At 45.7% G+C, this 16,673-nt stretch overlaps 1 protein-coding gene and 1 non-coding gene across 2 annotated transcripts in view; both read left to right on the forward strand.

The window, feature by feature from the left end:
- Positions 1 to 5,622, forward strand: part of Ctr9 (CTR9 homolog, Paf1/RNA polymerase II complex component) — a 31,297-nt gene extending 25,675 nt beyond the window's left edge. Inside the window, exons 22-25 of the mRNA XM_048359967.1 lie at positions 1,396 to 1,553; positions 2,456 to 2,552; positions 2,997 to 3,109; positions 4,585 to 5,622. Of these exons, the coding sequence (XP_048215924.1) occupies positions 1,396 to 1,553; positions 2,456 to 2,552; positions 2,997 to 3,109; positions 4,585 to 5,023 (807 nt within the window). The 3' untranslated portion in view covers positions 5,024 to 5,622. The remainder of the gene's footprint in view (positions 1 to 1,395; positions 1,554 to 2,455; positions 2,553 to 2,996; positions 3,110 to 4,584) is intronic.
- Positions 5,623 to 14,733: 9,111 nt separating this feature from the next.
- Positions 14,734 to 14,837, forward strand: LOC125362828. The gene has a single exon (XR_007213130.1). It is a non-coding gene; the product is annotated as a U6 spliceosomal RNA (small nuclear RNA).
- The last annotated feature ends 1,836 nt before the right edge of the window (positions 14,838 to 16,673 follow it).

Here is a 16,673-nt window from a genome sequence, read left to right on the forward strand (position 1 = left end):
AAAGTGTAACTGAAACAGTCTTCCAGCACCAAATTATTAAAGTAGTATCCAATGTAGATCCCTGTCCTTGTGGCAGAGCCAGAGGGGAAGAGGAGAAGGTGTGTTGTGCCAAGTCGTGAAACCACCAACAAGAAGACCACCGAGACTCAGACATTCTGAAATGCAAAAGCAAGGCAAGGCTTTATTTAAGCGAGCTGCAACTCGGGCCTCGTCCTACCCACCGACACAGCGGAGGTTAGGAGGGAGCCCCAAGCTGTGATTACACAGGGCTTATAAAGGCAAAGAACAAGGTTACAACAATCAGGTGTTCAAGCAAGCAAGATTAGGACACAGGTACAAATCTGATTGGCTCAGGGTTCGATTCTAAAATGGGGTTCACGTGGTAAAATGGGGTTCACATGGTAAAATGGGGCCTGACTTCAAAGTCTGGCACTTCAGGTGCTGACGTGGAACCTGGGGGCCCCTCGTGAGCTGTGTAACGCAGCCATGTTGTTCTTGATTCAACAGTGATTCAGTTTATAGGATGTTTTTTTTTTTTAACTTCACAATGGTGGAGAATGAAAGCGTATTCAGAATTTGGAGATCTGATCTCTTTCCAAACGAGCGCTATGGCATGATACTCTCCTGTGAGGCCGGGCAGCAGCAGTGAGCTGCAGCTCCCTGGCCACCGCAGCATCGCAAGGGCGAGCAGCAAGCAGAAGTCCTCTGCAGAATGCTCTGGGACCAAGCTGCCATCTTCAATAAGTATATTAAGTGCATCTTTAACTTAGGGTAAATTTACCCCAACCCTATCCTAAGTCAAATATTTGTATTTACAAGTGTATTCTAAGATTAGTTAAATGCCTTTTATTTTGTAGTGACCTCTTCAGTAGTTAATAATTTTTGCAAAGTTTTAACCATTCTTCCCATTAGAAGTCTTTAAGGTCAGGCAAGGTGGCTCATGCCTGTAGTTGCAGCTACTTGGGAAACAAAGATCAAGAGGATTGCACTTTGAGACCAACCTAGGCAAAAAGTTAGCAAGACCCCCCCATCTCAGTAAGCTAGGCACTATGGGGTGCACCTGTCCTCCAATTATAGGGGATGCCTATGGTAGGTGGCTTATGGTCTGAGGTTAACCCCTAGTCAAAAATGCAAGATTCTCCCTGATAAATATCTAAAACAGGAGTAGAGGAATGGCTCAAAATGATAGAGCACCTGCCTAGAAAGTGCAGGGTCCTGAGTTCAAATCCCAGGTACAGTCAAGGCCCTCTTCTATGGGTCTCAGTCAGGTGACTAATAGAGCATTTCACTTGTCAAATGAATAGCAGAACATAGTGCAGCCTCTTCTACTCTTCAGTGGTCCTGCCGTATTACACTAGCATGGAAATAACTAGCTGTGTCTTGCTTGCATTGTAGCGATCCAAGAAAGGAGGCGAGTTTGATGAATTTGTCAATGACGACACTGATGATGACCTGCCTATATCAAAAAAGAAGAAAAGAAGGAAGGGCAGCGGTAGTGAGCAAGAAGGCGAAGAGGAGGAAGGTGGGGAGAGGAAGAAGAAGAAGCGGAGAAGGTAGGATTATGAATGTTTTAATAAATTTATGAAAGGACCAAAGTCTTTTGACATCTGGATCTTTATTCTGAATTGAGGGGTGAAGTGAAGCCTTTGTGTCCGGGTTCCTGCCTTAATCCAGAACTCCTATACATCTCCACGCCTTTCCTCCTAGGGCATATGTTAATCATCCTTGCCTTTTTTTTTTTTAATGTATTTTCATTATCTATAAAGTAGCTATACGAAGGAAATACCATTCAACAAAACAGTTTATGAATACAGTGCATCTTGATTGTTGATTGTTGTGTTTCTTATGTCTTAAAAATTGCCCTATCTCAAGCCAAGCAAGCACCAGTGGCTCACACCTGTAATCCTAGCTTCTCAGGAGGCTGAGATCTGAGGATTAAGGTTTAAGGGTGGGGTGGGGGGTGGTCAGAGTAGTTCATGGGAACCTGATCTCATTATCTACCAAAACAAAGCAGGCAGTGAAGCTGTGCCCAGGCCCTGAGTTCAAGCTCCAGGACTGTCACCAAAAAAAAAAAAAAAAAAAGCCTAACCTGTGCCCTGGGAAGGGTACAGTATGGCAGGGGTTGGCAGCCGTGCACAGGGGGCTGTTTTGGTGACAAAGTAGTACTAGACTTTCATTTTTCAGAGGGAAGGCTGTATTTATTAGCAAACACTAATTGTTCAGAGATTTTATTGTGATATTTCATATGTTGATATACATATAATTTACTTTGGTCAGATTTACCCCCTCTGTTACTCTTCCTAACCCTTGCTCTTGACTGTTGACAATGTCTGTGTGTTGTAGTGGGGGGAGGGTTTCTGGGGGTTGAACCTAGGCCCTCCCACATGGTAGGAGTGTGATTTCCCTCTGAGCTAGGTCTCAACCTTTGCTAAACTGTTGGTGTTCACTATTTAAGACCTCCAAAGGGTGAAGAAGGCTCTGATGATGATGAAACAGAAAATGGCCCCAAACCAAAGAAACGCCGTCCACCAAGATCAGAGAAGAAGAAGACTGTAAGTTTCCCTGCAGTGTGTTCCTGCCGTCTGTACACACAAGTGTTTGCAAAATTCCAGAGTTCTCTCTCTGCTGCTGCTTCTAGTTCTTATACTTCTTATACGTGTTCCTATAGTCTGTTGGCAGCTACTTAGTGGCATCTTCATGAAAACTCAATTTAAGGGGCTGGGAATGTGGCTTAATTAGTGGTAGAGTGCTTGCCTAGCATGCATAAAGCCCTGGGTTAAAGTCCTTAGCACCACATACACAGAAAAAGCCAGAAGTGGTGCTGTGGCTCAAGTGGTAGAGTGCTAGCCTTGAACAAAAAGAAGCCAGGGACAGTGCTCGGGCCCTGAGCTCAAGCCCTAGGACTAGCAAAAAAAAAAGAGAACCCAGTTTAAATAAGGTGGCCTTATTAATGCAAGTGTCTTAACTAATGTGTCATGTTTGATGTTCTTCTTTAGCCCAAGCCAGAACGTTTGCCTCCTTCAATGAAGGGAAAAATAAAATCCAAAGCCATAATATCATCAAGTGACGATTCTTCAGATGAAGATAAACTGAAGATTGCCGATGAAGGGTAGGAATTTCTCCCCTAACAGTTGCTTGTCAGCCTATATGTAGCTAGGGAGAATAGACTTCTTCCTATTTGTTTTTGTAAGAAGGAGAACAGACTTTTGAAACTTGGAGGAAGCCAAATGGACACTGCAAAAATGTTTTCACTCTAAGTTTTTGTTTGGGACATCACTGTGTGTATTGCAGGCTAGCTGGCATTACTCCTGGTCTGCTGGTGAAAGATAACAGTAAAAAAGCCCAGTAAAAGCTGGGTGCTGGTGGCTCATGCCTATAATCCTAGCCACTCAGGAGGCTGAGATCTGAGGACCAGATCCTGGTCCTGGGTTCAAAGCCAGCCCAGGCAAGAAAGTCTGTGAGACTCGTATCTCCAATTAAGCCCCAAAAAACCAGAAGTAGTACTATGGCTCAAAGTAGTAGAGTGAAAAAGCTCAGGGAAGATGCCCAGGCCCTGAGTTGAAGCCCCATGAACAACAACAAATCCCAGTAAAAAACGAAAGTTGAAAGGTCCAGTGGGAGGCTTAGCTGTTGCTAAGGCCCTGTGTCTGAGGTCAGGGCCAAGTTTACTTGAGTGCCTGGTGTCCACTAACTCTGTATTGTGTGTTTGGCCTGCTGGGGATAAAGGAAACTGGATAGCAGAGGAGCCTGGGCCTGTACTATATGTTCAGAGTGAAGCCAGTGCGCCTCTCAGCCACTCTTCAAGTCTCTCCCAGTGACCTGGGTTACAGGATTTGTGTCTGCTTCCCTCTTTGAAACCCAGAGCCTTTCCTCAGTCAGTAGGATGTTTTGGCTTGTGAAGAGTAAGACATATCACCTCCCTGGACTGAACTCTGTAGGGGTCGATGTGCCTTTCTGGGAAGGTGCTGGTGGTGCGCATGTGCAAGAGAGCAGCCATCTCTGGAGAAGGGTGTGTTCTTGCCCCCAGAGGAGGTCAAGACTCCCTGGCCGCCCCCTACCATTCTGAGCATAGGGCAGCTTCACTGTCCCTTCCATATACAGGAACAAAGACAACGATGCTGCAGAACTCTTAGCCGTCTTCATTCAGTCTCATCATGGTGTAATAGCAAATCTCAGGAGAGCAGTAGTGACTTCACACTTCTTCAGGGGTCTGTGAGCACAGCTGGCCACAGGATAGGAAAGTGCCCAACTGTCAAAGCCTTGGGCTCTGTCAAAGCCTTCCATTCTTGACAGCCACCAGAGATACTGGTTTACCTCTGTTAAGTTGTCGGTAAGGAAGTGACCCTGCCTCTTCATTCAGTCATTCTGGCCTCTTCGTATGCTGGCTTGGTGCTGAATGCCTAAACCTCTTTCCACTTTCAATCCTAGCATACGTAAAATAATCTGTATTTGCAGGAGAACACTCCACAAATGTTGCTCACTGAACACCTGTGCACACTCCCCAGCTCAAGATGTAGAACTTTAAGGACCCTCATTTTATCGCAGCACAGGGCTCTCAGGTCTAAGCCATGCTTGTTTTGCCAGGCACCCCAGGAACAGCAACAGCAACAGCGACTCCGATGACGAGGAGGAGCGGCCAAAGAGACGCACCTCATCTGAAAGTGAATCGGATGACAACCAGAACAAGTCTGGCAGTGAGGCCGGCAGCCCTCAGAGGCCCCGAAGACCACGGTCAGATGAAGATTCAGACAGTGACCAGCCATCCCGAAAGCGACGGCCCTCCGGCTCCGAGCAGTCGGACAATGAGTCTGTTCAGTCAGCACAGTCGGGGCGGAGCCCATCCGGGGCTTCAGAGAATGATTCTCGCCCCGCCTCTCCGAGCGCCGAGTCGGAGCACGAGTCAGAGCGGGGTTCTGATAATGAGGGTTCTGGCCAAGGCTCTGGAAATGAATCAGAACCAGAAGGATCCAACAATGAGGCCTCGGACCGAGGCTCGGAACGAGGATCAGAGGATAGCGACTAGCTGCTATTCATAAAGGAGTTTCATCTCTGGAAGAAAAAAAAAAGTTAATATATAAAAGCTGTGATAAAGATGTTCTGAGATGTTTAGTCAAAAAATTGTGAAATTTTTCTTAAGGCAGTTCTTTTTTTTCTATCTGTTTGTATATTGCTAAGCCCCAAGACACATTTCCTATGCTAGAGTTCAGTATCTGAGTTGCTTGTGCAAATAAGACTATTCATTGTGTGAAAACCAGAGTAAAAATCAACTGAGCTGCGAGGCTTGGCTGAAAGCTGGCAGTGCCTGTCTCTGTGTCTAGCAATGTACTGTTGGGTTTTGCAACGTTCCTTTACCAAGTGAGGCAGAAACTTGGTATTAGTAGTCTTTTTTTCTTTTTTGGGTTAAGATTGAAGATATTTTTATTTGTTGGATGAAGAGATGTCGCCTGTATAAATTGCACCAAAGCACATGTGAAAAGAGGTGTTCTTCAAAGTGTAATGCAGCGATGCTGACACAGCACAGGTACACACTTTGCTAGGTTGAATAAGATGTGGAAAATGCTTTTTCTGTTAGTAGAATATGAAAACATCCCCAAAGCCACTTAATAAAATTCTTTTACCAACTTTTGTGAGTACCTCTGTCCTTTTGCTCAATAATATCAGTTTATATATCTGCTCAATATATAAAATGATATTACATTAAGCCAAAGGTTTATTTCCTGAAGTTTTTGTAATTCTTCATACATTTGTAGAAGCTTTTTCTGCTTTCAGATACAAGAAAACTAAGTATGAACTTTTATTTTCAGCAGTTAACAGTTTAGGAATAGGTGTGGTGGTGCATGTCTGTAGTCCCATCTACTCAGGAGAAACAAGAGATCCTCAGATATAGGAAGTTTTCATAATTCAGGCACTGGTGGCTCACATCTGTAATCCTGGCTACTCGGGAGGGTGAGATAAGAGGATCGTGGTTCAAAACCAGCCCGGAAAAGAAAGTCTGTGAGACTCTTATCGCCAATAAACTGTGGTGCTGTGGCTCAAATACTAGAGTGCTGGCCTTCAGCCCAGAGAGGCATAGGGACAGTGCCTAGGCCTGAGTTCAAGTCTTAGGACCAAGGGCAGGGAAAAAAACAACTAGGTGGGCATGGTGATACATGTCTGTGGTCCTAGCATTCCGGGTGGCAGAGGCAGGAGAATCACCATTGTAGGTCAGCCCAGTCAAAGTTAACATTACTGTCTGATAAGCAAAACAAAAAGAATTGGTGCATGGCTCAGATGGTGGAACACTTTTATCTACCAACAAGTGTAAGATCCTGAGTTCAATCTCTAATTCTGCCAGGGAGAGAGGGGAGGGGGTGTTTGGAAAGAAGCCTTTCATAGTTAGTGTTACGAAACAGACTTATAAGTTACCCAGCTGAGAACGGGTAAAATGCCAACCTTTAAAACCTACTGAAGAGAAGCTTTTCCCTGTGATATAAGAAGTTGGGCGGGGGGGGGGGGGGGTGACGGGAAGGTGGGCTGGTTCAATTCCTCAGCACCACATATATAGAAAATGGCCAGAAGTGGCGCTGTGGCTCAAGTGGCAGAGTGCTAGCCTTGAGCAAAAAGAAGCCAGGGACAGTGCTCAGGCCCTGAGTCCACACCCCAGGACTGTCAATCAATCAATCAATAAAGTGGGGGGGCATCAAGGAGGCTCAACCCCCATTTGGAGCACCCAGTCAAAACGCAAGGTTTTCTGGAAGACAGGAGAGCCGAGGGGACCCGAGCTGGGCCGTGAGGACTCCAGGGAGGAATTGCAGGCTGACAGTGTGAGGGGTGTGCGCAGCCTGCTGGGAGAGGCCAGGCACCTGGGAGAGCCACTGCAGTGGCGCAGGGTCTCTAGCTGGTATCTGGTGTGGGTCAGACTAGGATCTTGCTTTTCTCTCACCTCTCCCTATGTTTTCCAATGTGTCAACAACACCAGAGTTGATCTGCAAGTGACGGAGTCCGTGTAAAAAGGCATTTCCCACCCAAGTGACTCTTCAAGCAGTAACTAGAAGTGCATCAGAAAGCACTTTGGAAAGCCATACTTAATGGGCCTGGTGCTTTCTCCAAGGATTCTCCGCCGCTCCTGCTCAGTGGCTCTCCGGAGATCCCTTAGACATCACCCCACTTGCAGTCCGGGAGTCAGTTCCGCGTTGAAAGGCGTTTCTCTCAGGCTTGCTGTGCTCTCCTGGCTCTCCCAGCCCGCATGAGGGCACCGGGCTCTCCGGGGCAGCTTCCTCCGCAGCTGCAGCTCCTCACGGGACCACGGAAAGGAGACACAAGTGTGGCGTGTGCCCTAGCAAGAGCCAGGCTTGCTGCGGGAGCTCCACTCCTCGCGACCCCTCGTGCTCTCTGGCTGTCCTGGAGCTGGGCTTGTGTCCCAGCAGCAGGCTTGGCCCATACCTGTCTTGGGCTGGTTGCAGCAGCAGGCGGTGGAGGATCATCAAGAGCAGAGACCCTGGGACCAGGACACAAACTGGAATTTCTTCCTAACGCTCTCCCGCGCTCCCCCCAGATAGGCCGCTTTCCTCATGGAAATCAAGCCATTTCTCCTCCGCTGGGTTTTTTAAAACTATGGTAGCAGCTGTTAGAGAAAATTATTTGTGTCATCTTTGATGTTAATTCAGAGCTAGTCTAAACCACGGAGTTAAAACTATGGAGTTTAAAACTAAATTTTGTTGGAATTTATGCAAGAAAAACCTTTTTTTGGAAAAAACAAAAACAAAAAACAACACCTGAAATCTTGCCTGACCACATGCAATTACTATTTTTACAGTAAATATTTTAAGCAGAAGGCTTCTGTAATAGCCAAGTACTACACCAAACTCAGGATTGTGTCAAAGACTAGAAGTTAGAGTAGACTAAGTGATAGACACACTTATTCCCATAAAGGGACCCCTATGATCGAATGGCCCCAGACAAGCCTTGTTTGGACTGTGTGGGGACTGGATTAGCTAGTCCCAGGTGATCCATTTAAGAAATCCTCTTCCACCAGTGCTGTGGCTCACGCCTGTAATCCTAGCTACTCAGGAGGCTGAGATCTGAGGATCGCGGTTCAAAGCCAGCCTGGGCAAGAAAGTCCAGGAGACTTACCTCCAATAAGACAACCAGAAAACCAGAAGTGGTGCTGTGGTTCAAACTAGTAGAGTACTAACCTTGAGCTGAAGAGCTCAGGGACAGTGCCCAGGCCCAGCGTTCAAGACCCATGACCCACCCACTCCCAAAAAAGAAAGAAATCTTCCATGAAAGTGGAGGGGTGGCTCAAGTGGTAGAGTACCAGTCTTAAATGAAAAGGCCAAGCAAGAGCATGAGGCCTTGAATTCAAGCCCCAGAACTGGGATGGATAGACAGATTTTTCTTTTTTTATTATTTAAGTTTATTGCCAATGTGATGTGCAGAGGGGTTACAGTTACAAATGTAAGTTAGTGAGTGCATTTCTTGTCATACTTGTTACCCTCCCTCACTTTTCTCCCACCTTCACCCCACCCAGACAGATTTTCCAAGCCCTTTATGAAAAATATTTTTAATCTTCTAATTCAGTAGATAGCCAAGATGTTTGTTTTGAGTAATTGAATTCCCTATCTGTAATTTTAGGCCTAAATGCTCATAGATATAGATATATATATATATATATATTACAGACAAATATATATTATAAAGTACATATATCTGTGTGGCTATTGTTTTCTGCTTTTCTCTTCTTTTTTTTCGCCAGTCCTGGGGCTTGAACTCTGAGCCTTGGTGCTGTCACTGACCTTCTTTAGCTCCATGCTAGTGATCTACCACTTGAGCCACAGTTCTACTTTCAGCTTTTGGTGGGGTAGTTTATTGCTAGCTTTGAACTGCCTCAGCCTTCTGAGTTGCTAGGATTATAGGTGTGAGCTACCAGTGCCTGGCTTTTCTGCTTTTCTTCTGCTTCGTAAGAGAAATACTTGAGGTAACATTTTCTATTTTTAAAGTACTGAGTTCTGGAAAATACCTCAACTTTTTATGTAGTGTGTGTGTGTGATATGAACTCAGGGCCTGAGCACTGTTCCTTAACTTTTTTACATAAGCTGGTGCCCTACCACTTGAGCCACACATACCACTTCTGGTTTTTTTGGTGATATTAGAGATAAAAGTCCCCCAGGGAGCTGGGAATATGGCCTAGTGGCAAGAGTGCTTGCCTCGTATACATGAAGCCCTGGGTTCAAGTCCTCAGCACCACATATATAGAAAATGGCCAAAAGTGGTAATGTGGCTCAAGTGGCAGAGTAGTATCCTTTAGCAAAAAGAAGCCAGGGACAGTGCTCAGGCCCTGAGTTCAAGGCCCAGGACTGGCAAAAAAAAGTCTCACAGGTTTTCCTGCCCAGCCTGAGTTTGAACTGTAACCCTCAAATCTCAGCCTCTTGGGCAGCTAAGATTACAGGTATATGAGCCACTAACACTCAGCCTACATCTGTCATGATATAGCTGATCCTAGATTTCTATACTAGGGGCAAACTTCCACTTCTTCACAAAACCATAACTAAATAGTAAAGAGAACATTTTTTCAGATAAAGACATCTGCGGGCTAAATTCTCTGTATCTTACCCCAAAGTCACTAAATTTGAATTCATCTTCTTGTTTATTCTGTCTTCCCAACAGATCTTGAATCCAATGTGTTTCCAAAATGTTCTTCAGAGCACATGAATCCCTAAAAACACTCCTTCAAAGAGAAATCCACAATCAAGTAAGTAGTCAAAACATTGCATTCGGTAGCCCTCCTATGGCAATAAGAAAGCTTTTGATGACAAATCACAGAAACCTCCAAACTAATTAAAAAGATCAGATGATTGTACATAGTAAATGGCTGTGCGGGGATCCATGAGAGAAAGGTGTAGTTCAATCAGAAGGCTCAGTATGGTCAAATACTCAGCTTTCTTCCTTCATTTTATCACAAACACAGAATGTATGAAGCAATAAAATTAAAAATGAGTCCCTCTATACCAGTGCTTCGGGTGTACTCCTTCTCAGTCGTACCATTCTCCTTTCCCCACAGGATACTTTTGCGGGAAGAGTTGAACTTGAGACTTAACTTTTTTGCCAGTGCAGGGTTATTTGTCAGGCTTCCTGACTTGGCTGTGTGTGCTCACACTATTGATGCAAATGATCTGTTGATATTTCCCCACCAATCAATCAAGGATATGCCCACGGATATATGTTTCATCTGTTTTCCAAGGGCCAGACATAAGACTTGATAAGAAGTGCTGATTGTATTTCATCCTTAAATTTCTTATCTAAGTTGGGCACTGGAGGCTGTAATTCTAGCTACTCAGGAGGCTGAGAGCTGAGCATTCTGATATGAAGCTAGCATGGGCAGAAAAATCTGTAAGACTCTAATCTCTCAAGCTAACCAGTAAAAAGCCAGAAGTATACTCTACACAGTTCCTGAGTTCAAGCCCCATTACTGGCGCACGTCCACGCGCGCGCACACACACACACACACAAATTATTTTTAAATGAAGGTGTGGAAAAACATTGGAGAGTCAGCTGAGCTCTGTATTTCTCTCTCACTGTGTTAAATACAGTTTCTTGTGGTCATGGCAGCCATAGGCAGGAGTCTAGGAACTCACATTAACTAAGCAACCATCAGCAAGTGTGCTGCCAGACTCTGAATCCCTAGTTGCTCACCAAATTTTGTTCTTCTTTTGACTGTAGTGAAAACATCAAATATTAGTCAAACTACTGAGAAATCACTACCCTTGACATAAACCTAGTAAATAAACCTGTAAATTGCTCTGTCATCCCAGACAGGAAGGATTAGCCTAAGTGGGGCTGAGTGTCTATGATAGCAGCTTCTCCAGAGAGGGGCCAATGCCAAAAGCACCAAAGGCTTTGTTCCTCAAAACAATGCTGCTTTGATTTCTCCCGTGATTACTGGTGTTGCAATTTGCTTCACTGGAAAGAAGGGGAGACTTCATTTCCTGCCTTTGTCCCTGCCATTGTCTTGGCCTTTATGAACTGCTTTTTATTTGTCTGCCTCTTGCTGCTTTCCAGCCTAGACAGGCAGCTAAGGAAGGTGGGTGAAGAGTGCCCTTGGGCCAAGGAAGTGGGAGAAGGCCTGGAGCAATTCCAGGAGGCCAGCAGCAGCGCTGTGGTCACATCCCGTCTCCTCTAACCTCTGCAATAGTGGAACCATGTACTTCCTTTTCACACTTCACAGAAATGGCAGAACTCGGGCTCTAAACCTTAAAGAGGTTCTTCCTTGGGAATGTTGCTTCGCAAGCAACTGATCTTGTCCAAAACCCCGGTTCAAGCAACTTTGAAGATTCCAGATGTCACCGGAGCTGACAGTCTGATCCCTAGACACTAGGGCCAGTGAACTTTGATCCCCTGGGGAGAGGATGACAAATCTTTGCAGACAATTGGTTATAGAGATTGAGGTTCAAGTGTGAGGAGAGGGTTTGGCTTTGGGAAGAGCAGGGACCCCTCAACCATGTGAAAAGGAGAAAGACACGCATTGCATCAGTGCATTTGTGTTCAAGTCAGTAGTTCCAATGGTAGGGAGGGGGCTAGAATTGCTTCTCAATTGAAGTAGAAGCTGAGGCCCAGGGTCACCATGGCTGGAAAGACAGTACAGTCAGTCCTCCATGGTGAGCATGAAAGCCAGACTGAGTGTGTGTTGCTGCTGGAGCACATGGAAGTCCCGTGGGCTTATAGCTTACTAGGATTGAGAGCTGGTAGGTGTAGTGTGACCCAGCTAGTCTCCATGTCTAGCAAGCTTGCAGGTGTCCTGATCAAAGACCATGGAGCAAGCAGGCTTGCAGAGCATTATCAATGGGCCCTTGCTGAGAGAGAACATGTAATTTTTCACTGGGGCTTAAAGAGGTAATTTCATCAGCTACGGGTGAGAGCATCAGACAGGGGGTCTGAGGGCAAGAGGAGGCATTGGGAGAGAAAAGGAAGAGTGAATGTTTGATTGGAGGAATGGGCAAGGGAGTGATGGTGGGAAGTAGTGAAGTTGGACAGCATGCATGTCGAGGTGGGAGTGAGGCATGATGGGAAGATGTGGACCAATCTTGGGTGCACGGCAGGGCTATAGAAGATGTTTTCTCCTATAGCCCTCCTCATGCATAGGTGTTTTTCTGGAGACATTGTTGTGTGGGGGTGAAGGGGTGAGCTAAGAAGTCAGAAGAACTTCAGGGGAGGCATTACCCCTAGCACGGGAAGCTGAGGTGCCTCTCTTTAGGGCCCTACTATGTCAGTAGAGCAGATGTGTGTCTGTGAATCTCTATGGCTCTCCATAGTGCATCATCACTGATGTAGCCTTTAAAACATAATGTCACTACACAATGCTAAGCCAGGTGCCAGTGGCTCACCCCTGTAATTCTAGCTACTCAAGAGGCTGACATCTGAGGATCACAGTTCAAAGCCAGCCCGGCATCCCTGTGAGATGCTTATCTCCAATAAACTACTTTTTTTTTTTAAAGCCGGAAGTGGCACTGTGGCTCAAGTGGCAGAGTGCTAGCCTTGAGCCAAAGAAGCTCAGGGACAGTGCCCAGGTCCTGAGTTCAAGCTCCAGGAGCAGCAAACAATAAAAATAAATAAAGTAGCTACACAATGCTGTCCTCACATTACCCTGAAGACTTTTGCTTGCTGTTGACCAATTTCAAGACAAAGCAGTAGTTCTATTTTGAGCGCCAGATACCACATATGGCTGTGTATAGGTGTCTTAAATAGGTGACTGATATGCCAAGTCGCGAAACGACCACCAAGAAGGCCACTGAGACTCAGACATTCCGAAATGCAATAGCAAGGCGAGCTGCAACTTGGGCCTCGTCCTACCCACCGACCACCCAGGGGAGGTTAGGAGGCAGCCCTGAGCTGCGATTACACAGGGTTTATAAAGGCAAAAAACAAAGTTACAGCCATCAGGTGTTGTTCAAGCAAGACAAAAAACAAAGTTGCAGCAATCAGGTGTTCAAGCAAGCAAGATTAGGACACAGGTACAAATCTGATTGGCTCAGGGCTCGAGGCATTCTGGGGGCAGAGTTAAGCATTCCCAGCGGTGAGAGTTCTAGACCTGCTGGGTCCTAATATGCTTGCCCTGGGTTTGCTCACAGGGCCTGCTTATCTCAGGTTCACGTGGTAAAGTGGGGTTCGCGTGGTAAAGTGGGGCCTGACTTCAAAGTCTGGCTCTTCAGTGACAACATATACAAGCTCCCCCCACCCTTCTCACTGTCCAGAAGATTTTTGTTTGTTTTGTGCTCTTACTTGGCTTTTTCACTCAAGATTGGTGATCTACCACTTGAGCCACAACTCCAACTTCCCAGAAGATTTTTTATTATTTTAATTTATAGTCTTTTGTGGGTTGGAGTGTGATAGGTCACTTGTAATTCCATCTACTTGGGAGGCAGAGACAAAGAGTTGCTAGATCAGTAAAATGTTAATGGAACCCCCTTTTTGACAAATAAGCTAGGTGATGTGTGCTATGCTAGCTACTCAAGAGGCACAAGTATGAGATCACCAGAGGCTAGCACAGGCAAAAAATACATGACTACCTGAAAAACAACGAGAGCAAAAAGGGCTGAGAGTGTGGCTCGAAGTAGTAGAGTACCTTCCCATCAAGGTCTTATCTAACCCCAGAGCTATTCCTCACCCCTCAAAAAATGCTTAATTTTTAGGATGTGTGTGTGTGATAATTCAAGGTCTACTAATGAGTTAATTTTTATTATTTATTAATTTAAATGCATATTTCAAGTCACATAATACATAAAATAAAAAGAACAAATGTTTTCCTCCACTCATAAAGTGATTTCATTCTAATTCCACCCCAAGTCTTTGAGCAGCTGCTTGTTCTCAATCAAACTGCCCTCCTAATCCTGGAACCAAGTTTGCAAGATGAAATTGTCTTCTACTCATTCATTGTGTTATTTCCCGTCCTGGTCCTGGGAATCTGCATCCTTGCTCGGCTGTGAATGTCCCTAGTTGTGGGCCCTCATCTGCTGGTTTGACAGCTGGCCTTTCTTTGGTCCAGTAGGGGGTGATTTTCCATCTCCATTAATGTGTTGCTTTAAGAAGTCATCCTCAGTATGCCTTTGTTGACTCCTGAGATGTTGCTATCCATGCTCTCCTCCCAGAGTGGTGATCACGTGGGGGGGGGGGCCTTGAACCCAGGGCCTTGAACTCAGAATGTTGTCTCTGAGCTTTTTGTGTTCTACCACTTGAGCCACACTTCCATATTTTAGTCAGTTGTCACACTTGAACTCAGGGCCTGGGCCCCATTCCTGAGCCTTTTTGTTCAAGGGTAGTGCTCTACCACTTTCAGCCATAGCATCACTTCTTAGTGAGACCCCCATCTCAAAATAAAAAAGTATAAACAAAGGCTTGGGATATACCTCAACAGTAGAACGTGCACTTGCCTAGCATACTCAAGGCCTTAACTTCAATCCCAGTTCTTGCCAAAACAAAACAAAAACATCGATATTTACGTTTTCTGTGTAACAGGGGCTCACTCCTGGAATCCTAGCTCTTTAAGAAGCTGAGAACCAGAGGTTTGATCTCAGGTTTGAAGCTGGCCTGGGCAGAAAAGCCCACGAGACTTCATCTCCAAAATAACCAGCAAAAAGCAGCGATGGAGCAAGGGAAGGGGGGTGACATTGTCTAAAAAGAAATGTACTCTTTACCTGACCTATGTAACTGTGACCCCTCTGTACATCACCTTTATAGTAACAATAAAATTTGTTTTCTAAAAAGCTTTGGCAGCACACATACTAAAATTGGAAGGATACATATGTAGATTAGCATGTCCCCTGCTCAAGGATGACACACAAATTTATGAAGCACTCCATACTTTTATACTCATAGGACCACAAGGGCTCAGTAGCTATGTGCATATGATCATATAAAATGACACTTATCGGGATGAACTCATGGTTTAAGGCCAGTCCACGAAACTTTTTTGGTCTGTTGTGGGGCTTGGACGCAGGGCCCCAGCACTGTCCCTAAGTTCTATCACTCAAGGCTAGCACTCTATCACTTTGAGCCACAGCTCTACTTCTAGTTTTCTGATCTTTAATTGGAGATGAGAGTCTCACACTTTCCTACCCAGGCTGGGTTTGAACTGCAGTCCTCAGATCTCAGCCTCCTGAGTAGCTAGGATTACAGACGTGAGCCACCAGTGCCCTGATGGCGCTCTCTCTCTCTCTCTCTCTCTCTCTCTCTATATATATATATATATATATATATATATATTTTTTTTTTTTTTGCCAGTCCTGGGCCTTGAACTCAGGGCCTGAGCACTGTCCCTGGCTTCTTTTTGCTCAAGGCTAGTACTCTGCCACTTGAGTCACAGCGCCACTTCTGGCCATTTTCTGTATATGTGGTGCTGGGGAATCGAACCCAGGGCTTCAACTATACAGCGCTTTTGCCACTAGGCCATATCCCCAGCCCCTGGCTATATGTTTTTATTGTCTCCACTAATCACCCAGAATGTGTGCTTCTCAAAGTATTATCTTCCATGTGTTTATTTGACCTGAGCAGACCCTCAAGGATTTACTGTTTATATCATATTGTTGTGTCATCACAGTTGACAGGTAGAGTAAAATTCTCACACCTTTTCTCTATGTATGAGAGTGTACCAGGCCTGATTCTTAGCCTGCCAGGGATGCCTTCCAGGGGTCCAGCAGAGGGCGCTATAAGACAGCCCTCCTCCCTGGGTTGGTGACTTGCAGTCTTAGCCATCAGAAGCAGGAGACCTGAAAGTGGGGAGGGCAGACTATGTGACAGTGCCCAGGCATCTCCTGGCTGGAGCTCTTGCTTTTCCTTGGCAGGTTGTCTCTAAGGCAACTGAATTGTCTGTGAGGCAAGTAGTGTTGCACAGTACCCCCCCACCCCCGCAACAGGATTTGAAGTGTGCTCCCTTATTGGGAAGAGTTGGAAGGACCCTACCCTTCTGTCAAGGGGTGATGGAGGGCAGAGAGGAGATAGGCAGGAGAAAGGAGCTGCCTCTGCTTATACAGCCCTTGCACATGTGCAGGAAAACTGCTCTGGAGGCTTCTCCTTATTCAGGATGTTCTCTGCTCACCACTTGTCACACTATGGTGTGGCTCTATCAGCCTATTTGTCCCAGTGTTGTCTTCCCAATGGAAGAGGCCATCTGCCTCACAAATTTGGCCTAGCATTTTGTGTATGTGTACACGCATGCGTGCTGCACATGGTTGTCATTCATTCTTAAGCCTGACTCTTTGGGCTCCCAGTGGGTTACGTGCAGCTCCAGTACACTTCTTGCTTTCCTACTTGTCAGGATTTCCTTTTTGTTGTTGCCGATCCTTGGGCTTGAACTCAGGGCCTGGGCTCTGTGCTCAAGGCTCAAGTTCTAGCACTTGAGCCACAGTGCCACTTCTGGCTTTTTAAAAGCGGTACTGAGGAATCAAACCCAGGACTTCATGCATGCTAGGTAAGCACTCTACCACTAAGCCACATTCCCAGCCCAGATTTTCCCTTCTTGATAGTCAAGGAATGTCTGGTCTATATTCCTAGATAGCGAGCTAGAGCACTGGCTGCGGTTAACTGTTTTAGTGGATGGGGCGAGGGGCCTCATGTTTGGAAGGCAAACTAACAAGTTTTGGTATCAATTGGAGGTGTTAAGGTTTCAGAGCAATTGGTTCCCATTGAAGGCCGAGATGGAACAG

The sequence above is a fragment of the Perognathus longimembris genome, chromosome 13 (genome assembly GCF_023159225.1).
Source record: "Perognathus longimembris pacificus isolate PPM17 chromosome 13, ASM2315922v1, whole genome shotgun sequence".
Taxonomy (NCBI): domain Eukaryota; kingdom Metazoa; phylum Chordata; class Mammalia; order Rodentia; family Heteromyidae; genus Perognathus; species Perognathus longimembris.